Source organism: Sitophilus oryzae, unplaced genomic scaffold (genome assembly GCF_002938485.1).
Source record: "Sitophilus oryzae breed Bouriz unplaced genomic scaffold, Soryzae_2.0 scaffold_1146_pilon_pilon, whole genome shotgun sequence".
Lineage (NCBI taxonomy): Eukaryota > Metazoa > Arthropoda > Insecta > Coleoptera > Curculionidae > Sitophilus > Sitophilus oryzae.
The window spans coordinates 1,161,222-1,178,167 of NW_022145778.1; the positions used below are offsets into that span (position 1 = coordinate 1,161,222).

Here is a 16,946-nt window from a genome sequence, read left to right on the forward strand (position 1 = left end):
CATTTTATGTGTGTTGTATACTAATACAGAAGTAAATTACTGTAAACCTTTCACAAAATTCCAGAGAATATAGTCTTGCATATGTGATATTTGAATCCAATGGCTTTTATACAGGGTTGTTCACCACATACGACACGGAGTATTGTAGCTAAACGATGAGATTTTTACAAATTGTAAGTTTGGGGTTCGTTGAAGGACTATTAGAGCTACAATTTAAAAATATTTTTACAAGATACAGAGTGTCTCAAATAAATAAAAAATATCAAAGTTGTATTTTTTTAAATGGAACACCCTGTATATTATTACATTTTTAGTTTCTACGATTAAAATAAAGGTAAATTTGATTAAGGTTTATTATACTTAAACATTACGTTTTTGAAATATTTTCAATTTTGTGAAATTGCAGTAAAAATTTTAAAGCTTTATTTCTCCAAGGGTATCAATGTTTTTAATACTAAATATTTAATGAAGTTTATTTATTGATCAGTTATTGTGTTGCAATAATAAAAATAATACTACTTTATAGAGAGTGTCTAAAAATTTACTTTAAATAATTATTAACTTCAAACGGCAATAACTTCTTTAATTTAAATAGAATGCCCTGTATATTTTAGGAGAATCAGATGCACAATTAAATTGTCTATCAAATTGTATTATGCCATTTTTTACCTATCCCTTCAAGTTTTCGTAGAAACTGCATTTTCTTATAATTTAGACCTCATTTATCAATATATCCATGGAATATTGACATTTTAGATTGTTTTTAAAGCAACAAATGTACAAAATGTACAGACTAGTAATATTATCGTTTTTAGCAAAACGATAATATTACTAGCCCATTTCTATGCAAAAAGAAAACTATTTAAATCTTTATAAAAGTGTTCGTTAATAAATTATTATAAATAAATGTGGATTTGAGTCAGAAATCAATATAATAATAAGTTATCAAATTAAAGTCTCTGTTGTTATAAATAAGCATTTATTAAAAATGAAATATCATTTTTAGTGTTACTTTTTATCACACTGTCTAATGCCCATACAAAATTCAGTTTTTTAGTATTTGGAGCAATTATTATTAATCAACGCAAACAGTCAGTTAATGTAGTTTGAATACTGGAATCATATTAATTGGTCCTCTTTAACAAATATTTAAACAGTTTTTTTTTTATTTTTTAATGAAATAAACGAATTATATCGACAATATTAGTATCTGTACTCTTTAAAAATTTGGTACATCTTTAAAAATAATCTAAAATGTGAATAGTCCATGGGTATATTGATAAATAAGTTCTAAATTACAAGAAAATGAATTTTCTACGGAAACTTAAAGAGATAGGTAAAAAATGGTATAATATAATTTGATAGACAATTAAATTGTGCATCTGATTCTCGTAAAATATACAGGGTGTTCCATTTAAATTAAACAAGTTATTGCCGTTTGAAGCTAATAATTATTTAAAATAAATTTTTATACACTCTGTATAAGGTAGTATTATTTTTATTATTGCAACACAATAACTGATCAGTAAATAAACTTCAGTAAATATTTAGTATTAAAAACTTTGATACCCTTGGAGAAATGAAGCCTTAAAATTTTTACTGCAATTTCACAAAATTGAAAATATTTCAAAAACGGTAAGGTTTAAGTATAATAAATCTTAATCAAATTTACCTTTATTTTAATCGTAGAAACTAAAAATGTAATAATATATAGGGTGTTCCATTTAAAAAAATACAACTTTGATATTTTTTACTTATTTGGGACACTCTGTATCTTGTAAAATTATTTTTAAATTGTACCTCTAATAGTCCTTCATCGAACCCAAAACTTACAATTTGTAAAAATCTCATCGTTTAGCTACAATACTCCGTGTCGTATGTGGTGAACAACCCTGTATATAAAATTCTAAAACAGTTATATTTTTAGTGTTTTTAATAGTGGAAATATTGCAAAAAAAGTGAAGGCTGCCCAAACATTGCTAAGACTGAGGTTTCGTGCTTTCATCTTCACAACTTACAAGCCAAGTATGTACCCCAGGTCAAATTTGGGGATCAACTGGTAAAATACAACTCTCACCCAAAATACTTAGGAGTCACATTGGATCGGTCTTTCACGTTCAAGCCACACCTCACTCAATATACACCTCTATACACCTCACAATAATATACTGCACAAGATCGCAGGTAGCAGCTGGGGAGCAAACGCCAGGGTACTTAAAACACAACTGCAATGGCCCTCACATATTCGGTGGCAGAATATTGCTGTCCTGTCTGGATAAATAGCAATCATACTCATCTTATTGACATTATAACGGGCACTATCAGAAGCATTCCGATCCAATGGCTCCCTGTATTATCAAACATTACTCCCCCTCATTTGAGAAAACAGGCGGCCCTAGTCAGAGAGTGGAAAAAGTACACCAGCAATGTTCATCTGCCCATTCATGATGATTGAGAAAATTTCTTGAATCGTCTGAAGTCCAGAAAACCGCCATGGGTATTAGCTACTAAATTCCAACTTTCGGGTTGAAGACTGCTGGCGAAATGAATGTTCACAAAATAATCCTGACCTTCATCACTTGATAACTGACCCAGTACTCTGCCCTCTGGGATTCAATTTGCCAAGAAAAACGTCGACAACACTCAATCGGTTCAAAACTAACCATGGCAGAACCCGCTTCTGGACACACAAATGGGGACTAACCGACAGCCCTAACTGCGATTGCGGACATTCCGAACATACACCTTTTCATATCGCAACAGAGTGCCCATTAACAAAGGCGCAGTTCTCTTTAAATCGTCTTCATGAGGCTGACCAGGATGCTATAGAATGGATCGCAGAGCTAAATCTTGTAGTGTAAATTTATAGTTGTTCGTTTTTACTGGTTTTTACTGTAACTTTGTGATATGTCTCTTACACATCTAATTGTTGATTTTTGAATTGTTTGGATTATTGTATTGATTTCTTTTTTTTTCTTGATATCATGTGTACTCTTAATATGCCATACGAAATATATATGCCAAAAAAGTAAACCTACAGTGAACCTGCCACAAAGTTCCAGACAATAGTTGACTCGCACATTTGTGATCTTTGAACGAAACCAACATTTTTTTTTAAACAACTTAGTTTTCAATAATATCATAAATTAATATTTTACATTACTACAACCAGGTCTAAAGTAGTTTCAAACAATGATTCATCCCCCTCATCTAAAATTCAGTCAATAAACCTATTTTTAATCCATTTTTATACAATAACTGGAATTACATTTTAATTTGTTGCTCTCAGGATTAAATAGCAACAGGATTAAAACTTAATTTCATTTTTAATTCAATTCAAATAGGCTAAAACTAATTCAATATAAATCAATAATTAAAAAATCCCACAAGATACGGACTTTAACTCTGATACTCTATGTGTATATTCCTATATTTGCTTGGTTGTTTGTTCAACTACGTTTCTATAGAGGTCGCCACCGATATCTTAATTGAGTTATTATAAAAATATAATTAACTGATTATTGTTTTTATCACCCGTTTTAATTATAAAATTACTTGTTGCTAAGCTTTAAGGCTATGTACTGACAAATATAAGTTGTCTCTTCGCCTATTCTGTGTGATCTGAGTGACCGAACAAGGTATGTATATATTGTTCTTGCATTACTTTATTTTTTATATTAATTAATTAATATTAGAGAAACCAGAGAGTCTTTTTTGTATTAATTTTGTACATTTTTATCACAAAACATCAAGGAAGAGATTAAAACCAAATTACTTACTTGTAACATCGTATAATCAACATTTATAAAATTCGAAACAAAATCAAGGAAACTCAGACATAGGTATTTAATAAAAATATATTTATTCTAATTAGGCACCCTTAGTTTGCATTTTCCGTTTCATTTCATTTGATATTTTGTTATTCTTTTAATTATATCACATTGTTACAAAACTCAAAAAAATGCAGTTCATTTTATTATCAAAAAAATAATAGTTAGGTACTAAAAGTTTTGTCACAATATAATATATAAATACATATGTACAAAATTAATTTCATCGTCTTTGTACGACAAATAGAATATATAAAATTAAAATATAAAGTTTAAAAAACCTCAGATGCTGAGAATCATAGCCCTAAAAAAATTGTCACTTAAGAGGGAAAATAAAATTAACGCTTAACAAACCTAAAACTAAATGCAAGTAGTTATTAAATAAATTAAAAAATCTAAATGCTATTAATAACAATAGCCTCTCGCTTAATTTAATTAAAAAAAACTAAATCTTTAAAAAATGTTCGGACAAATTTCCGAATTTTTAAAATTTTAGGAACTATAGCAAAATTAACTAAAAAAATTAAGCCTTCATCATGTCTGGTCCTCTGGCTTATTCTGTGATATATCTGAAACAAAAAAAATAATATAGCAAACAAATATACAGCGTCTTTAGTCTTTAGTTAGAGTTTCCAGTCAATTTTTTTGGAAATTCTGGACAAGTGAGCTCTGTAAGCCAGTGTAAGCCGGACAAAATCCGGACAAAAAATAAAATTATGAATTTATATACAGTATGTCCCCGGATTCTCTTTACAAGAGAAAAACTTTTTATTATTGATATTTTGAGAAAAATGCATTCTTCATAAAATGTTTGCTTGTTCTAAAATGGTTAATCCCGTTTATACTTTTCAAAATGTCCATACCGTTTTAGAGAAAATTAAAAAAAAAATGTATAGTTTGATATTTTTATAAATTTATCACCAACTGTTTTAAACAGACATTTTAAAAGTTTTGTACCGGGTGTCCCACTAAGAATAGCTCTCGGCTGTATCTCGGAAAGTATTAGTCGTAGAGCTTGCGGAAAAAAATATTTATAACTAAAGAGGGCATGAAAAATTGCTGGAAATTATTTTCAAGTTTGTAGAGCGGCCGCTAGAGGGCGCAACTGCTATTAAAAATAAGAAACTGGAGTTTTTACACAATTTTGCCTAGGCAACGGATACGATAAATAATAGATTCATAATCTTCAGTAAATTTTGCATATTTTTTGTTAGAACCATTTTCCCCTATCTGCCAAAATAAAGTGGTGGGGGAAGGTTAGATCTGTTTTTATTTAAACATTAATAACTTCGGACTGGATGAACGGAATCTCGTTTAAAAACGAGAGGAAACGGGGGCTCGTTTAAAAGAGCGTTTCTTACTCTATATTATAATAAACTTACTCTCTATAATAAACAATAATAATAAGCTTTTGAATGTACACGCTAGGGGGCGCTGTCTTACAATTTAACAAACATTGCGCGTTTTTTCAAAAAAATTAAATGCGATAGTATATATAATTTTAGCTAATAGCCTTGTTTATATATTCTTAAAGTTGATCAACCGACTAGACAAAATGTGCTGCCAACTGGAGGACAAATCGTGAACCTTTCGGGGCGGAGTCAAAAATATCGATTGTTTTCGTTATTTTCCTCAGAGTAATGTAATAAAATAGCCCGGGTTTCTGCGAACTTTAATAGTGCTCAGTTGATTAAGAAATTTAAACGAAACTTTTATTTTATTGTAAATTGTGGATTATTTTTACCTGTTATTTTAAGAATTCTAAACCGTATTAACAAAGAAATTAATATTTCGATATGTTGGTACATTATTTATAATTTATGATAATGGCTGTTAATTAATATTTAAAAAAAAGTTACATACTAATTTAATTTGATTTAATGCAGGTTTATAAAAGAATCATTTCATTTTCTTTAAAACATAAAACTTTTTATATTTTTGGTGCCAACTAACTGGCATGGTATTATTGGTATGGAAATTAGCCAAGAAAGAAAAGAATTGGCTATAACTTGTAATTTTTCGAAAAAAACATATTATACCTATATCGCTGAAAAGCTTAAAAAATGGCGCTTTTTATGAAGTCATGGCCAACTATGGTTTCCATTTAAAAAAAAACATAATGTTTGTGTCATATGTCAAAAATGACAGGCTTTAGGAAAAAAAAAACAGAAAACACAAACTCATTAGGTATGTGATTATCTACAACTTTTATCTGAAACTTTTTGTCTAAAATACCGTATGATCGAATAAAAATGGCGTTAGCGATGGCTATGAAATGACAATCGATGATATTTCCCATATAATTTTACATATAAAATGACAGCGATCTTCATTTCATAGCCATGGTTGACGCCGTTTTTATTCGATCATACGGTAGATTATAATGGAATTAGAGACAAGTTTTAAAATAGCCAAAATTTGTTTTTTTTTCGAAATATCTAGTAAGCCTTGAACTTCTCCGAAAAATCCGAAAGGCGCATATTTATGACCCCACAAAACTGCAATTATTCTTTCCCCATTTAACCGACTCTCTATCTCCAGTAGTTTCCGATATACCCATAGAGAACATCGATCGTAGGAAACTCACCCTGTATAGTATTTAGAAACTAACTGTTATTATTATTTGACTAGATTAATTTGATTAATAACACTCGACTAATTTAATTTAAAATAAATTTGATCAGATTTTTTTTTCGTATATTTTACTACCAGAAAACCAAAATTATATGATAACGCACTTTTCAACGAAGTTGAAGGCAGATATAGTGTATCTATCACAATCCTTAATAGAATTATTACAATTAGAAGAAAAACAAAAAGAAAAAATACCCAAATACCTCATCTATAAAATAAACTAATATAATATCTTATAAAAACACTACACAACTACTTCTTGTATTCTACCCTGAAAAAATTATCAAACTTACTAATTAATCAAACAAAAAGAAAAAATAACCAAATTATCCCTTCACCTACTACTTAACTACAAAATAATAAACTATAAAAACACTACTAAACTATTTCTGGTATTCTACACTAAACATTATAATTAAACTTAATCTAATTTTACACTACAACCCCTACAATTACAAAGAAATAAGAACATTTTTTAAAACTAGAAGAATCAGAACTTCGATACGTGCGACCAGTATAATAGATCAAGCGGACAAAGAATATAAAATACTTTAAAAATGTGCATTCAGAACAATTCAGAAAGAAAAATATCTCGAAAATTACCTAAACAAACATTTTTTTTTCTTATCAGTGAAAAGCATCGGCCTCGTCGGCCTTGCGGAATTTGTCGGGTATTTACAATGGTCGAATTGTATAATTACCAGCTTTTATAGCATATCTAATAGACAAAAAGTATCTGGTCGATTAGTAACCAATTGGCACAGTCCGAAAATTATCGAGTTTTATTTTCTCTGTTTTTATTGGTCGCTTCAAAATTCATAGTACCAAAAAATATTTTTCTGTAGTAAAAGACTGTGAAATACGCCCCGCCATCTGGTGCTTTACATCCATAAACGTCTTAGGTTGAGCTACTTTAAAGATTCATATACAAGGCTAATAGTAAAGAGTAATAAAAGCTTAAAAAGTCAGCAAAAACCGCATCTTGATATCCTCTTTCAAACCGAAGATATTAGCAAAATTATAATAAATACCAAAAAATAAGGCCTTAATTACATTATTTTTTTAACACGGTTACAGTAGCCCTCTTGATTATGACCATTCTAATAAAAAATAAGATAGAAATGATTAGTTTATTCTAAAATCGACAATATACCAGAATACGATAGTACCAGATGTATTAATATCTAATAATTAAGATATCAATGACAGTGAATAAGAAACAACGCCTCAGTGAAGTCATGGTAGGCTTTGGAAAAAAGATGTTTTTGACGTAATAGTATAAACGTCAAAGATTTATTAAATCAGCATATTGATAGTCTTAGCAGCGTTTTTTCTCTTTTGAAGAAAGGCATTTTTATAAATGCAATCAAAAGATAAAAAACGCTGCTGAGACTATCAAATTGTTGATATAATAATATTTTGAGTTTAAACTATCTCTTTAAAAGCAACTTTTTTCCAAAGCCTACCATGAATTCACTGAGGCGTCATTGGTATCTTAATTATTAGATATTCATACACCTAGTATTATGGTATTCTGGTACATTGTCGATTTTTTGAATGAAATAATCTTTTCTGTCATATTTTTTATTAGAATGGTCATAATCAAGAAGGCTAGGGATACCGTGTTAGAAAGATAAGTTAATTAAAAGCTTATTTTTTCGTATTTATTATAATTTTGCTAATAACTTTGGTTTGAAAAAAGATATCAAGATGCGGTTTTCGCTGATTTTTTAAACTTTTATTACTCTTTAGTATCAGCTAAAATTACATATACTATCGCATTTAACTTTTTCGAAAAAACGCGTAATGTTTGTTAAATTGTAAGACAGCGCCCCCTAGCGTCTACGTTCAAAAGCTTATGTTTATTATTAATATGGTATAATATAGAGTAAGAAACGCCCTTTTAAACGAGCCCTCACTTGTTGGATTCCGATCAACCAGTCCGGAGTTATTAACACTTAAATAAAAACAGATCTAACCTTCCCCCACCACTTTATTTTAGCAGCTAGGGGAAAATGGTTCTAACAAAAAATATGCAAAAATTACTGAAGATTATGAATTTATTATTTATAGTATCCGTTATCTAGGCAAAGTTGTGTAAAAACTCCTTTTCCTTATTTTTAATAGCAGTTGCGCCCTCTAGCGGCCGCTCTACAAACTTGAAAATAATTTCCAGCAATTTCTCATACCCTCTTTAGTTATAAATATTTTTTTCCGCAAGCTCTACGACTAATACTTTCCGAGATACAGCCGAGAGCTATTCTTAGTGGGACACCCTGTACTGGCGTCATGGGGCATTTTTCCTCGATTATACCTGGCAGTTAACCTGTTAAGTTTATTTTTAATTAGTAATATTATTTCAGTCGGTTTTTATTGACCACCCTGTAAACAGTGATATTTTTCCATCTTTTTTATACAACTATCTATCGTTTAAAACTAGATTAACAATAAATAGACTATTATTAGAACACAGACGACCGATTAGAGTTTTAATCGAGCTCGTCTGTCAATTTTAATGATGACAAAATGTTTTTGATAAATTCTGATAAACACACATTATATTTTTACAGGGGGAGATAATCAGTGATGTGGTGTTGAACAACAGTAAAAAGATATTATGTAAGTATAGACTGTCAACTGATTAACATGAATACAGGGTGATCAAGTTTTTGTCACTTAAAAATCACTTAGGATTTATTTCAGTCATATTTTTCTTTATTCTTAATGATACCTAAATCTTTAAAATTAATCTAAAAAAATTATATTTTAAGCTAATTGTAGTTGTTATTTTAATATACAGGGTGTTTCTTAATTTATAACACTGATGTTCAGTACTACCTACTGCAAATTCAAGAAAGAAATAATGGTATTTAAGATAATTTCAAAAGATCTATATTTTTCAAAGTTTTGACATCCTGTATCTTAAAAAATATGCATTGCCGAAGCAAAGGAACTTTTTTTCATATTTTTTATGAGAAATTAATGAGCACTTATTTAACACTTAATGACATTAATTTTTTAAAAGTTATTATTAGTCTTGGATTAAGGAAGATTAATAAAATTGTGTTTATCTCATCAAGGAGACTTAAATCAACATAAAATTGTGTTTATCTCATCAAGGAGACTTAAATCAACAAAATATCAAGAGGCAACTTTTAATGGACATTAAATGGCCTACACAACTGTGCTAACAAGATAAAAAAAAATCAGTGGCGCACATTTTTTTTAGAAAAATATTCCATTTATAATCTATATGAACGCCCCTGATGAAGCTGTCCACACTTTTTTAGCATTAAAATATGTCGCACTTCTAATGGAATATGTTTTTTGAAACACCCTGTAGTAACAATTGTTACCGAACCAAATATTTCTTGGATATTTTAGGTAAAAATAACTGGGTAATCATTATTACATAAAAATATCTAATTCTGATTAATAAATTATAACCCAGCTATTATCTTTTATTATTAAACTACTCCTGGCCTCCTATAAAAAACTGGATCACCTTGTATAATTCAGTATAATAATGGACAAGTACCACTGACCAGCACCAAAAACGACCACCTTAAAATTTTCATGAAGTTTAAAGTTTATTATATCTAGTTCCAGTGGGCCTATTTTGATGATTTTTTAAGCAGTGTGTAGCTAAAATATTTGACTTTTTAGTCATTTTTCAATTAAAAATTTAAGTTCTCATCTGTCTATTATAAGAGAAGAAATAAAGTGGTATTTTATTAAGTTTGATACACCCTGTGGAATGGTTTTACAAAGCAAGAAATTAGAAAACACTAAAATCATCAAGATGCATTTTTTCTTGATAGTTTGTTTTTTGGTTCATCTCAGCAGCTTTATTTTTTTTGGAGATATTCCCTTTGGAAGTAGACAGTAAGTATTTACAGCAATTTTAGTATTTAAAGTATGTCTTTGCTTTTGGTCCTCATCAACACACCTATGAAATAGTCGTTATTGTTTTTGTAATGTCACTGTTATTGAAAGAAAAAGCATATTATTTTTTTTTTGTTGGCAGAGATGCTTTAAAGTCCAAAAGTTGTATCGGCTATTGTTGCTCTAATTGAACATGGTATATAGTGATCAACTTCTGGACTTATAAACTTCTAGAGTAACTGCCAACAAACAATAATAATATGCCTTCTCAATGACAGTGACATTGCAAAAACAAAACCACAATTTCATAGGTGTGTTAGTGAGAATTAAAAGACATGCTTTCAATGCAACACTTGCTGTAAATTGTTACTATCTTCCTCAAATGCGGATATGTTCAATAAAAATAAAGCTGTTGAAATTAGGGTTTCCAAACCAGGATCCCGAAATCCCGTGATCCCGGTGTATGTTTATCTCCGAAATCCCGAGATCCCAAAAATCTCGAAAAATTTAAATGCCCAACTTAAAATGATTCGACTTTATACACTTTAGTCTTTCAAAGATCATACTTTATTTATACTAGGCAGAACGTCAATATCTAAAAGTTATATTTAAGTGTTTGCGCTATTTTTTCCTTTTTTTGCAACTGGAATTGTATTTTTTTACTTACTAAATATTAATGCTACTTTGTTTTGTCTATTTTAAAGAGCTCTTTTCTTATTTTCTTTTTGATATAATAATATGTAGTTGCATGTTTATTAAGTATTTCTAGATTAAATTTCTGACTCTGATAGTCAGTCTCGGGATCCCGGGATTATAGGTTTTTGCCCCGGGATTTCAAAACGGGATACCGATCCCCAAAATTGGAAACCCTAGTTGAGATGAATCAAAATAAACTATCGAGAAAAAAGCACCTTGATGATAAAGTGGTTTTTAAATGCCTTACTTTGTTAAACTAACGTTTCAAACATTTGCCAAAATAACAATATTTTGTTTCTTTTAGTATAAAAGGTAGCTAAGGAATTTAATTTTAATTTTAAAAATGGGTTAAAAAGTCAAATAATTTAGCTACACATTGCATAAAAAATCACCAAAATCAACTCACTAAAAGAATATATTGAATTTTAAATGACATGAAAATTTTCAGGTGTTCGTTTTTGTGCCAGCCAGTATATGTTTAACTGTTACAGATTTTCCACACGTGAATTTTGAATCCAATGGTTTTTACACAAAATGTTAGTGAAATAGAAGAAGGATGACCACCCTGTAGTATATACAACTATAAACTTGTTAGTGATATCAGTGTTAGTTTGTTCTTCAAATTGGAAAAAAAATCTTTTTTATTAGTTTCGTGTTACACAAATATTGATATTTTGTAACCTTTATTTGTTTGATAAAATGTATATTTGATCGGTATTATCGAACAATAATTATAATTTATTTGTTAATTAACCTATTTACACTGTTAACACAGAATTCTATTTTTGAACTGTAAAAGGTATATAGTTCAATTATCTTATACTAATAATATAATTTTAATTTCTTTGTTTTATCCGATAGGGAAGTTGGCAGATATACCCTTTTAAACATCAAATATTTTAAGCTACTGTAAATTACTTTGAAATATGTCTCCTTGGACTTTGAACCCAGTGGCTTTTTGACATAAAAAATCTGATTTTGATCATTAGGTTCATGTTTTGTTTGCAAAAGACAATTCTATAGAAGGCAACTATAATAAATTCATCAAAAAATACAGAGAGTATAATAAACAATCAGTAGTAAATATATAACTTTAGAACCAAGTGGCTTTTACGCAAAAATAAATATGGCAATATTGACAGAAAAGTGAATTACAATGATTCAGTCACAAAGTTCCAACCACACTTAACCTCCATTCTGATAAAATGCGAAAACTTATTAATAATTTCTTATATTAGTGGCAATATTGACAAACAGAGGAAACTAAACCAAATGAATCAGAGAAATGAATAAATGAATATCTGAACCCAATGGCTTCTCATATAAAATAGGATAACTATCTTAATTTTAACGTTTATATTATTGGCAATATTGTAATTGGCAATAGGCAATATATTAACTTCCAGACAGTATACTTGATTTTGTGAACTTTGAACACAATGCCTTTTCATTCTTATAAAATAGAAAAACTATTTTATTTTTAAGCATTTGTATTAGTGGTAATATTGCCAGAAAATAAAACTAGATTGAACCTGCCACAAAGCAACACACAACTTTTAATATAAAATACGAGAACTATTTTATTTCTAAGTTTCAGTTCGAGAAGAATAAACTACAATGAACCCGTCACAAAGCACCTGATAGTATACCCAACACAATAGGGACGATAAATAGTAGTTAATGTAGTTAACTTGCATTTGTGACCTCTGAACCCAGTGGCTTTTCATATAAAATACGAAATGTTACTCCTAAGTTTCATTTGCAAAAGAGTAAACTGCTATGAATCCGTCACAAAGCACCAGATTGCTTAACATAACGCTACTATTTATATGTGACCTATATAAAAAAAACAATAGGGGCAATAGGCAGTAGTTAACTTGCATTTGTGACCTATGAACCCAATGGCTTCTCACACAAAATACGTAAACTATTTTATTCCTAAGTTTCATGTCCAGAAGAGTAAACGTATGAACCCGTCATAGAGCATCAGACTACTTAAAATAACCCTGTTATATATAGATGACCCATATCCAAAACAATAGTGGGTGACAAACAAAAGTAGTTCACTTGTATTTGTGATCTCTAAACCCAGTAGCTTTTCATATAAAATTATTTTGTTCCTAAGTTTTATTTCCAGAAGGATAAACTACAATAAACCCGTCACAAAGCACTAGATTATATAAAACGCTATTATTTATAGGTTACCTACATATACAACAATAGGGGCGAATGAAAGTAGTTAACTTGCATTTGTGACCTCTGAACCCAGTGGCTTTTCATAAACTCTAACTTATAGATAACATACATCCAAAACAATAGGGATGAAGAATAGTAGTTAACTTGCATTTATCACTTCTGAACCCAGTGGCTTTTCATATAAAATAAGAAAACTATTCTATTTTATTAAGTTCCAAGTTTCAGTTCCAGAAGAATAAACTACAATGAATCCGTAACAAAACTACTTAAAATAACGCTATTATTTATAGGTAACCTAGACCCTCGCCTATACCCAAAACAATAGGGACGATAGACAGTAGTTAACTTGCATTTGTGACCTCTGAACCCAGTGGCTTTTCGTAAAAAAAATCGAAAACTATTTTATTCCTAAGTTCTATTTCCAGAAGAGTAAACTACAATGAACCCGTCACAAAGCACTATATAGACTATACAAAAAACGCTCTAACTTATTCAAAACAATAGAAATGAAGAATAGTAGCTAACTTGCATTTATCACTTCTGAACCCAGTGGCTTTTCATATAAAATAAGAAAACTATTCTATTTTATTAAGTTCCAAGTTTCAGTTCCAGAAGAATAAACTACAATGAATCCGTAACAAAACTACTTAAAATAATGCTATTATTTATAGGTAACCTAGACCCTCGCCTATACCCAAAATAATAGGGACGATAGACAGAAGTTAACTTGCATTTGTGACCTATGAACCCAGTGGCTTTTCGTAAAAAAATCGAAAACTATTTGATTCCTAAGTTCTATTTCCAGAAGAGTAAACTACAATGAACCCGTCACAAAGCACTATATAGACTATACAAAAAACGCTCTAACTTATAGATAACATACATCCAAAACAATAGGGATGAAGAATAGTAGTTAACTTGCATTTATCACTTCTGAACCCAGTGGCTTTTCATATAAAATAAGAAAACTATTCTATTTTATTAAGTTCCAAGTGTCAGTTCCAGAAGAATAAACTACAATGAATCCGTAACAAAACTACTTAAAATAACGCTATTATTTATAGGTAACCTAGACCCTCGCCTATACCCAAAACAATAGGGGCGATAGACAGTAGTTAACTTGCATTTGTGACCTCTGAACCCAGTGGCTTTCCATATAAAATAAGAAAACTATTTTATTTCTAAGTTGCAGTTCCAGAAGAATAAACTACAATGAACCCGTCACAAAGCACCAGACTATTATAAGGTTATTATTTATAGGTGACCTATATCCACAACAATTGGGACGTCGCTTGCTGACCACCACAGCTGACCACACTGTACGCTTAATTGCGACTATTGTTTTAAAAATAGAACCGTGGCGCCGACATCCAACTCAAGTTACTGATGTATTAATCGTAGTAGTACTAGGTACGTGTGTTTGTAGTAACCAGCCGAGTGAGTCAGCAAATTCCGAGACGAAAATTCTATTTTTATAAAGATATTTTCGGATAAATATAGGAAAAGTTGCATGTGGATTTTTTTTGTTCGAACACTAACAAGAGATTTTACAAAAATACCTCCCACAAATTTTCGAAATTAATAGAATCAATATATTTATACGCGCTATAGTTTGTCAGTAAGAGAATATATGATTTCGTCAGACGGAATCAAGTAAAGTAAGTAAAACAATAGTTAACAAGTGCCACTGTAAGATGTTACAGGTTACAGGGGTCTTCAGAAGTTATAGGCACAACTGCAGGCTTACCCATTGGATGTAGTAAAACACTTTAAATGTAGGAGTTGTAAGGTTTTACCTGAACCCTGAAAGTGAAATAAAAATCGATTAGAAAGTTAAGAAAAATTATATTATTCTTTATTCTTCCGCAAAGATAAAAAAAATCATAGGAACTAAGTCTGACGACCAACGGCTGGGATCTTGGTTAGCTAGTCAATTATTGCAAAAATTTGCTGATAACTTCAGCGTTCTGGGGCGGTGCCCCCAAAAGTATGTTTTCGAGTTCCATTAGGGGCAGATCATCAATAAGAGGTCTAAAGCCCACTAGTTAAAAGAGGCGAATTTTTAAAAATTCTGTATTTCGAAGGGGACTATAATAAAATATAAAGTCTGCTATATTTTCGGAAAGGTAATTTTAAGTTATGTGTCTCAAATAAAAAATCAATTTTTCTGTTGATAACTCTGAAATTATTAATTTTTAAAAAAATATACTTTAAACCATTAAATTCTTTATAAAAAGTTGTTTTTTTTTCATAACAAGGGGCCGTCCTCTGCCGGAAACACTGCGACCTGTGAGGCCTATTGTGTTTGTCCCCCTTCTATATCTGCACCCATTCTCCTATCCCTGTGCCCTGCACTAGCTTGTGCAGGTCCTTGATAGGATGGGAGCATAGTTCCTCCGGTTCTAGCCTAGCTTTCCCAAATAAAGAGTGTCGCTTGCGATCCAGAGCCTCGCAATGACATATTATGTGCTCCGTTGTTTCAGGATCTTTATCGCAGAGTCTGCAGCAAAGACTTCCTTGATACAGGTTGAGCTTGTTCAGATAACACTTGACAGCCATGTGTCCTGTCAAGAGGCCTGTTGTAATCCGCACTTTATTCCTGCTAAGCATTAGCAGTTCTTTTGCGGTTTTAGAGCTAGGTCCTTGGATAAAAGCCTTGCTGTGCCTGTGCCCCTGTCTGTTTCTCCAGTGGACATTGTGCTTTTCCTTGGTCCAGAGTTTCAGTGCACCACGGGCCATACATTTGGGTATTTCCAGTACTGGCTCTGGACCAAGATAGGATGCCGATGATCCCTGCCTAGCTAGCTCATCGGCTTTTTCGTTGCCTTGGATGCCGCTGTGGCCCGGCACCCAGAATAATTTAAAAAGTTGTTTTGGAAATGTTTTCATAAAAATACAAAATTTTCCATAGCAAAAAAGTTACAGCGATTTGTTAAAAATGCACATTTTTGAAAAACATCCGGTAACTTCGAAACGGTAACAGATATCAATGTGTGGTTTTGACCATAAAGTTTTTGATAAAAATTGAGCTCAGACACCGATATTAGTTTTCGTCTATCTCCTATAGAAAAGGGCGTTTTCCTTTAAAAACGTCCAATTTGACCCACCCTGTACATAATACTTAAAAATGTCTAGAATTGTATTGAAATATTTCAATGCACTGATTAAATCAAAATAATTAAAAAAACGACTCACGCAAATACAGACAAACATAAATATACATTATGTCTGAAATCGGGAGAAAAAGATCTCTCAAAAAAAACTTAAAATTTACAGGGTGATCCATGAAAAAAAAGAGATGTTATAAATTTTTCTTAACTTTCTGGTCGACTTTTGTTTATTTCTACAACTGCTACATTTACATTTAATTTACATTTAAAGTTTTTTCTACCTCCAATAGGCAAGCCTACAGTAGGGCTGTGCCGATACCGATACTCAGTATCGGGTATCGGCCGATATTGACTATTTTCCGATACTCGCCGATACCTAGTACTTCAGATACCAAAGTATCTGTCAGATACTTTTTTCTTGTGTCAAATCGTTTTCACAGCTGAAAACGAAAATGAGCAAACCGTAATTCAGAAAATAATAAATGTATTAAAAGATAATGCACCGCTAGCTTTACATGCTTCACAGTCACAACAGATGTCTGATTCTGATACGGATACAAATACAAATATGAACTCTGATGAAGCCCCAGGAACC

General features: G+C 30.8%; 1 protein-coding gene and 1 long non-coding RNA gene across 2 annotated transcripts in view; one reads left to right on the forward strand and one right to left on the reverse strand.

Annotated features, from left to right (window-relative positions):
- The first annotated feature begins 1,863 nt into the window (after nucleotides 1-1,863).
- Nucleotides 1,864-12,611, forward strand: LOC115887076. The gene is made up of 3 exons (XR_004050997.1): nucleotides 1,864-3,638; nucleotides 9,035-9,083; nucleotides 11,537-12,611. It is a non-coding gene; the product is annotated as an uncharacterized LOC115887076 (long non-coding RNA).
- The window catches only part of LOC115887066 (monocarboxylate transporter 10), a 59,706-nt gene continuing 46,535 nt past the window's right edge, over nucleotides 3,776-16,946 (reverse strand). Inside the window, exon 3 of the mRNA XM_030906391.1 lies at nucleotides 3,776-4,399. Within this exon, the coding sequence (XP_030762251.1) occupies nucleotides 4,365-4,399 (35 nt within the window). The 3' untranslated portion in view covers nucleotides 3,776-4,364. The remainder of the gene's footprint in view (nucleotides 4,400-16,946) is intronic.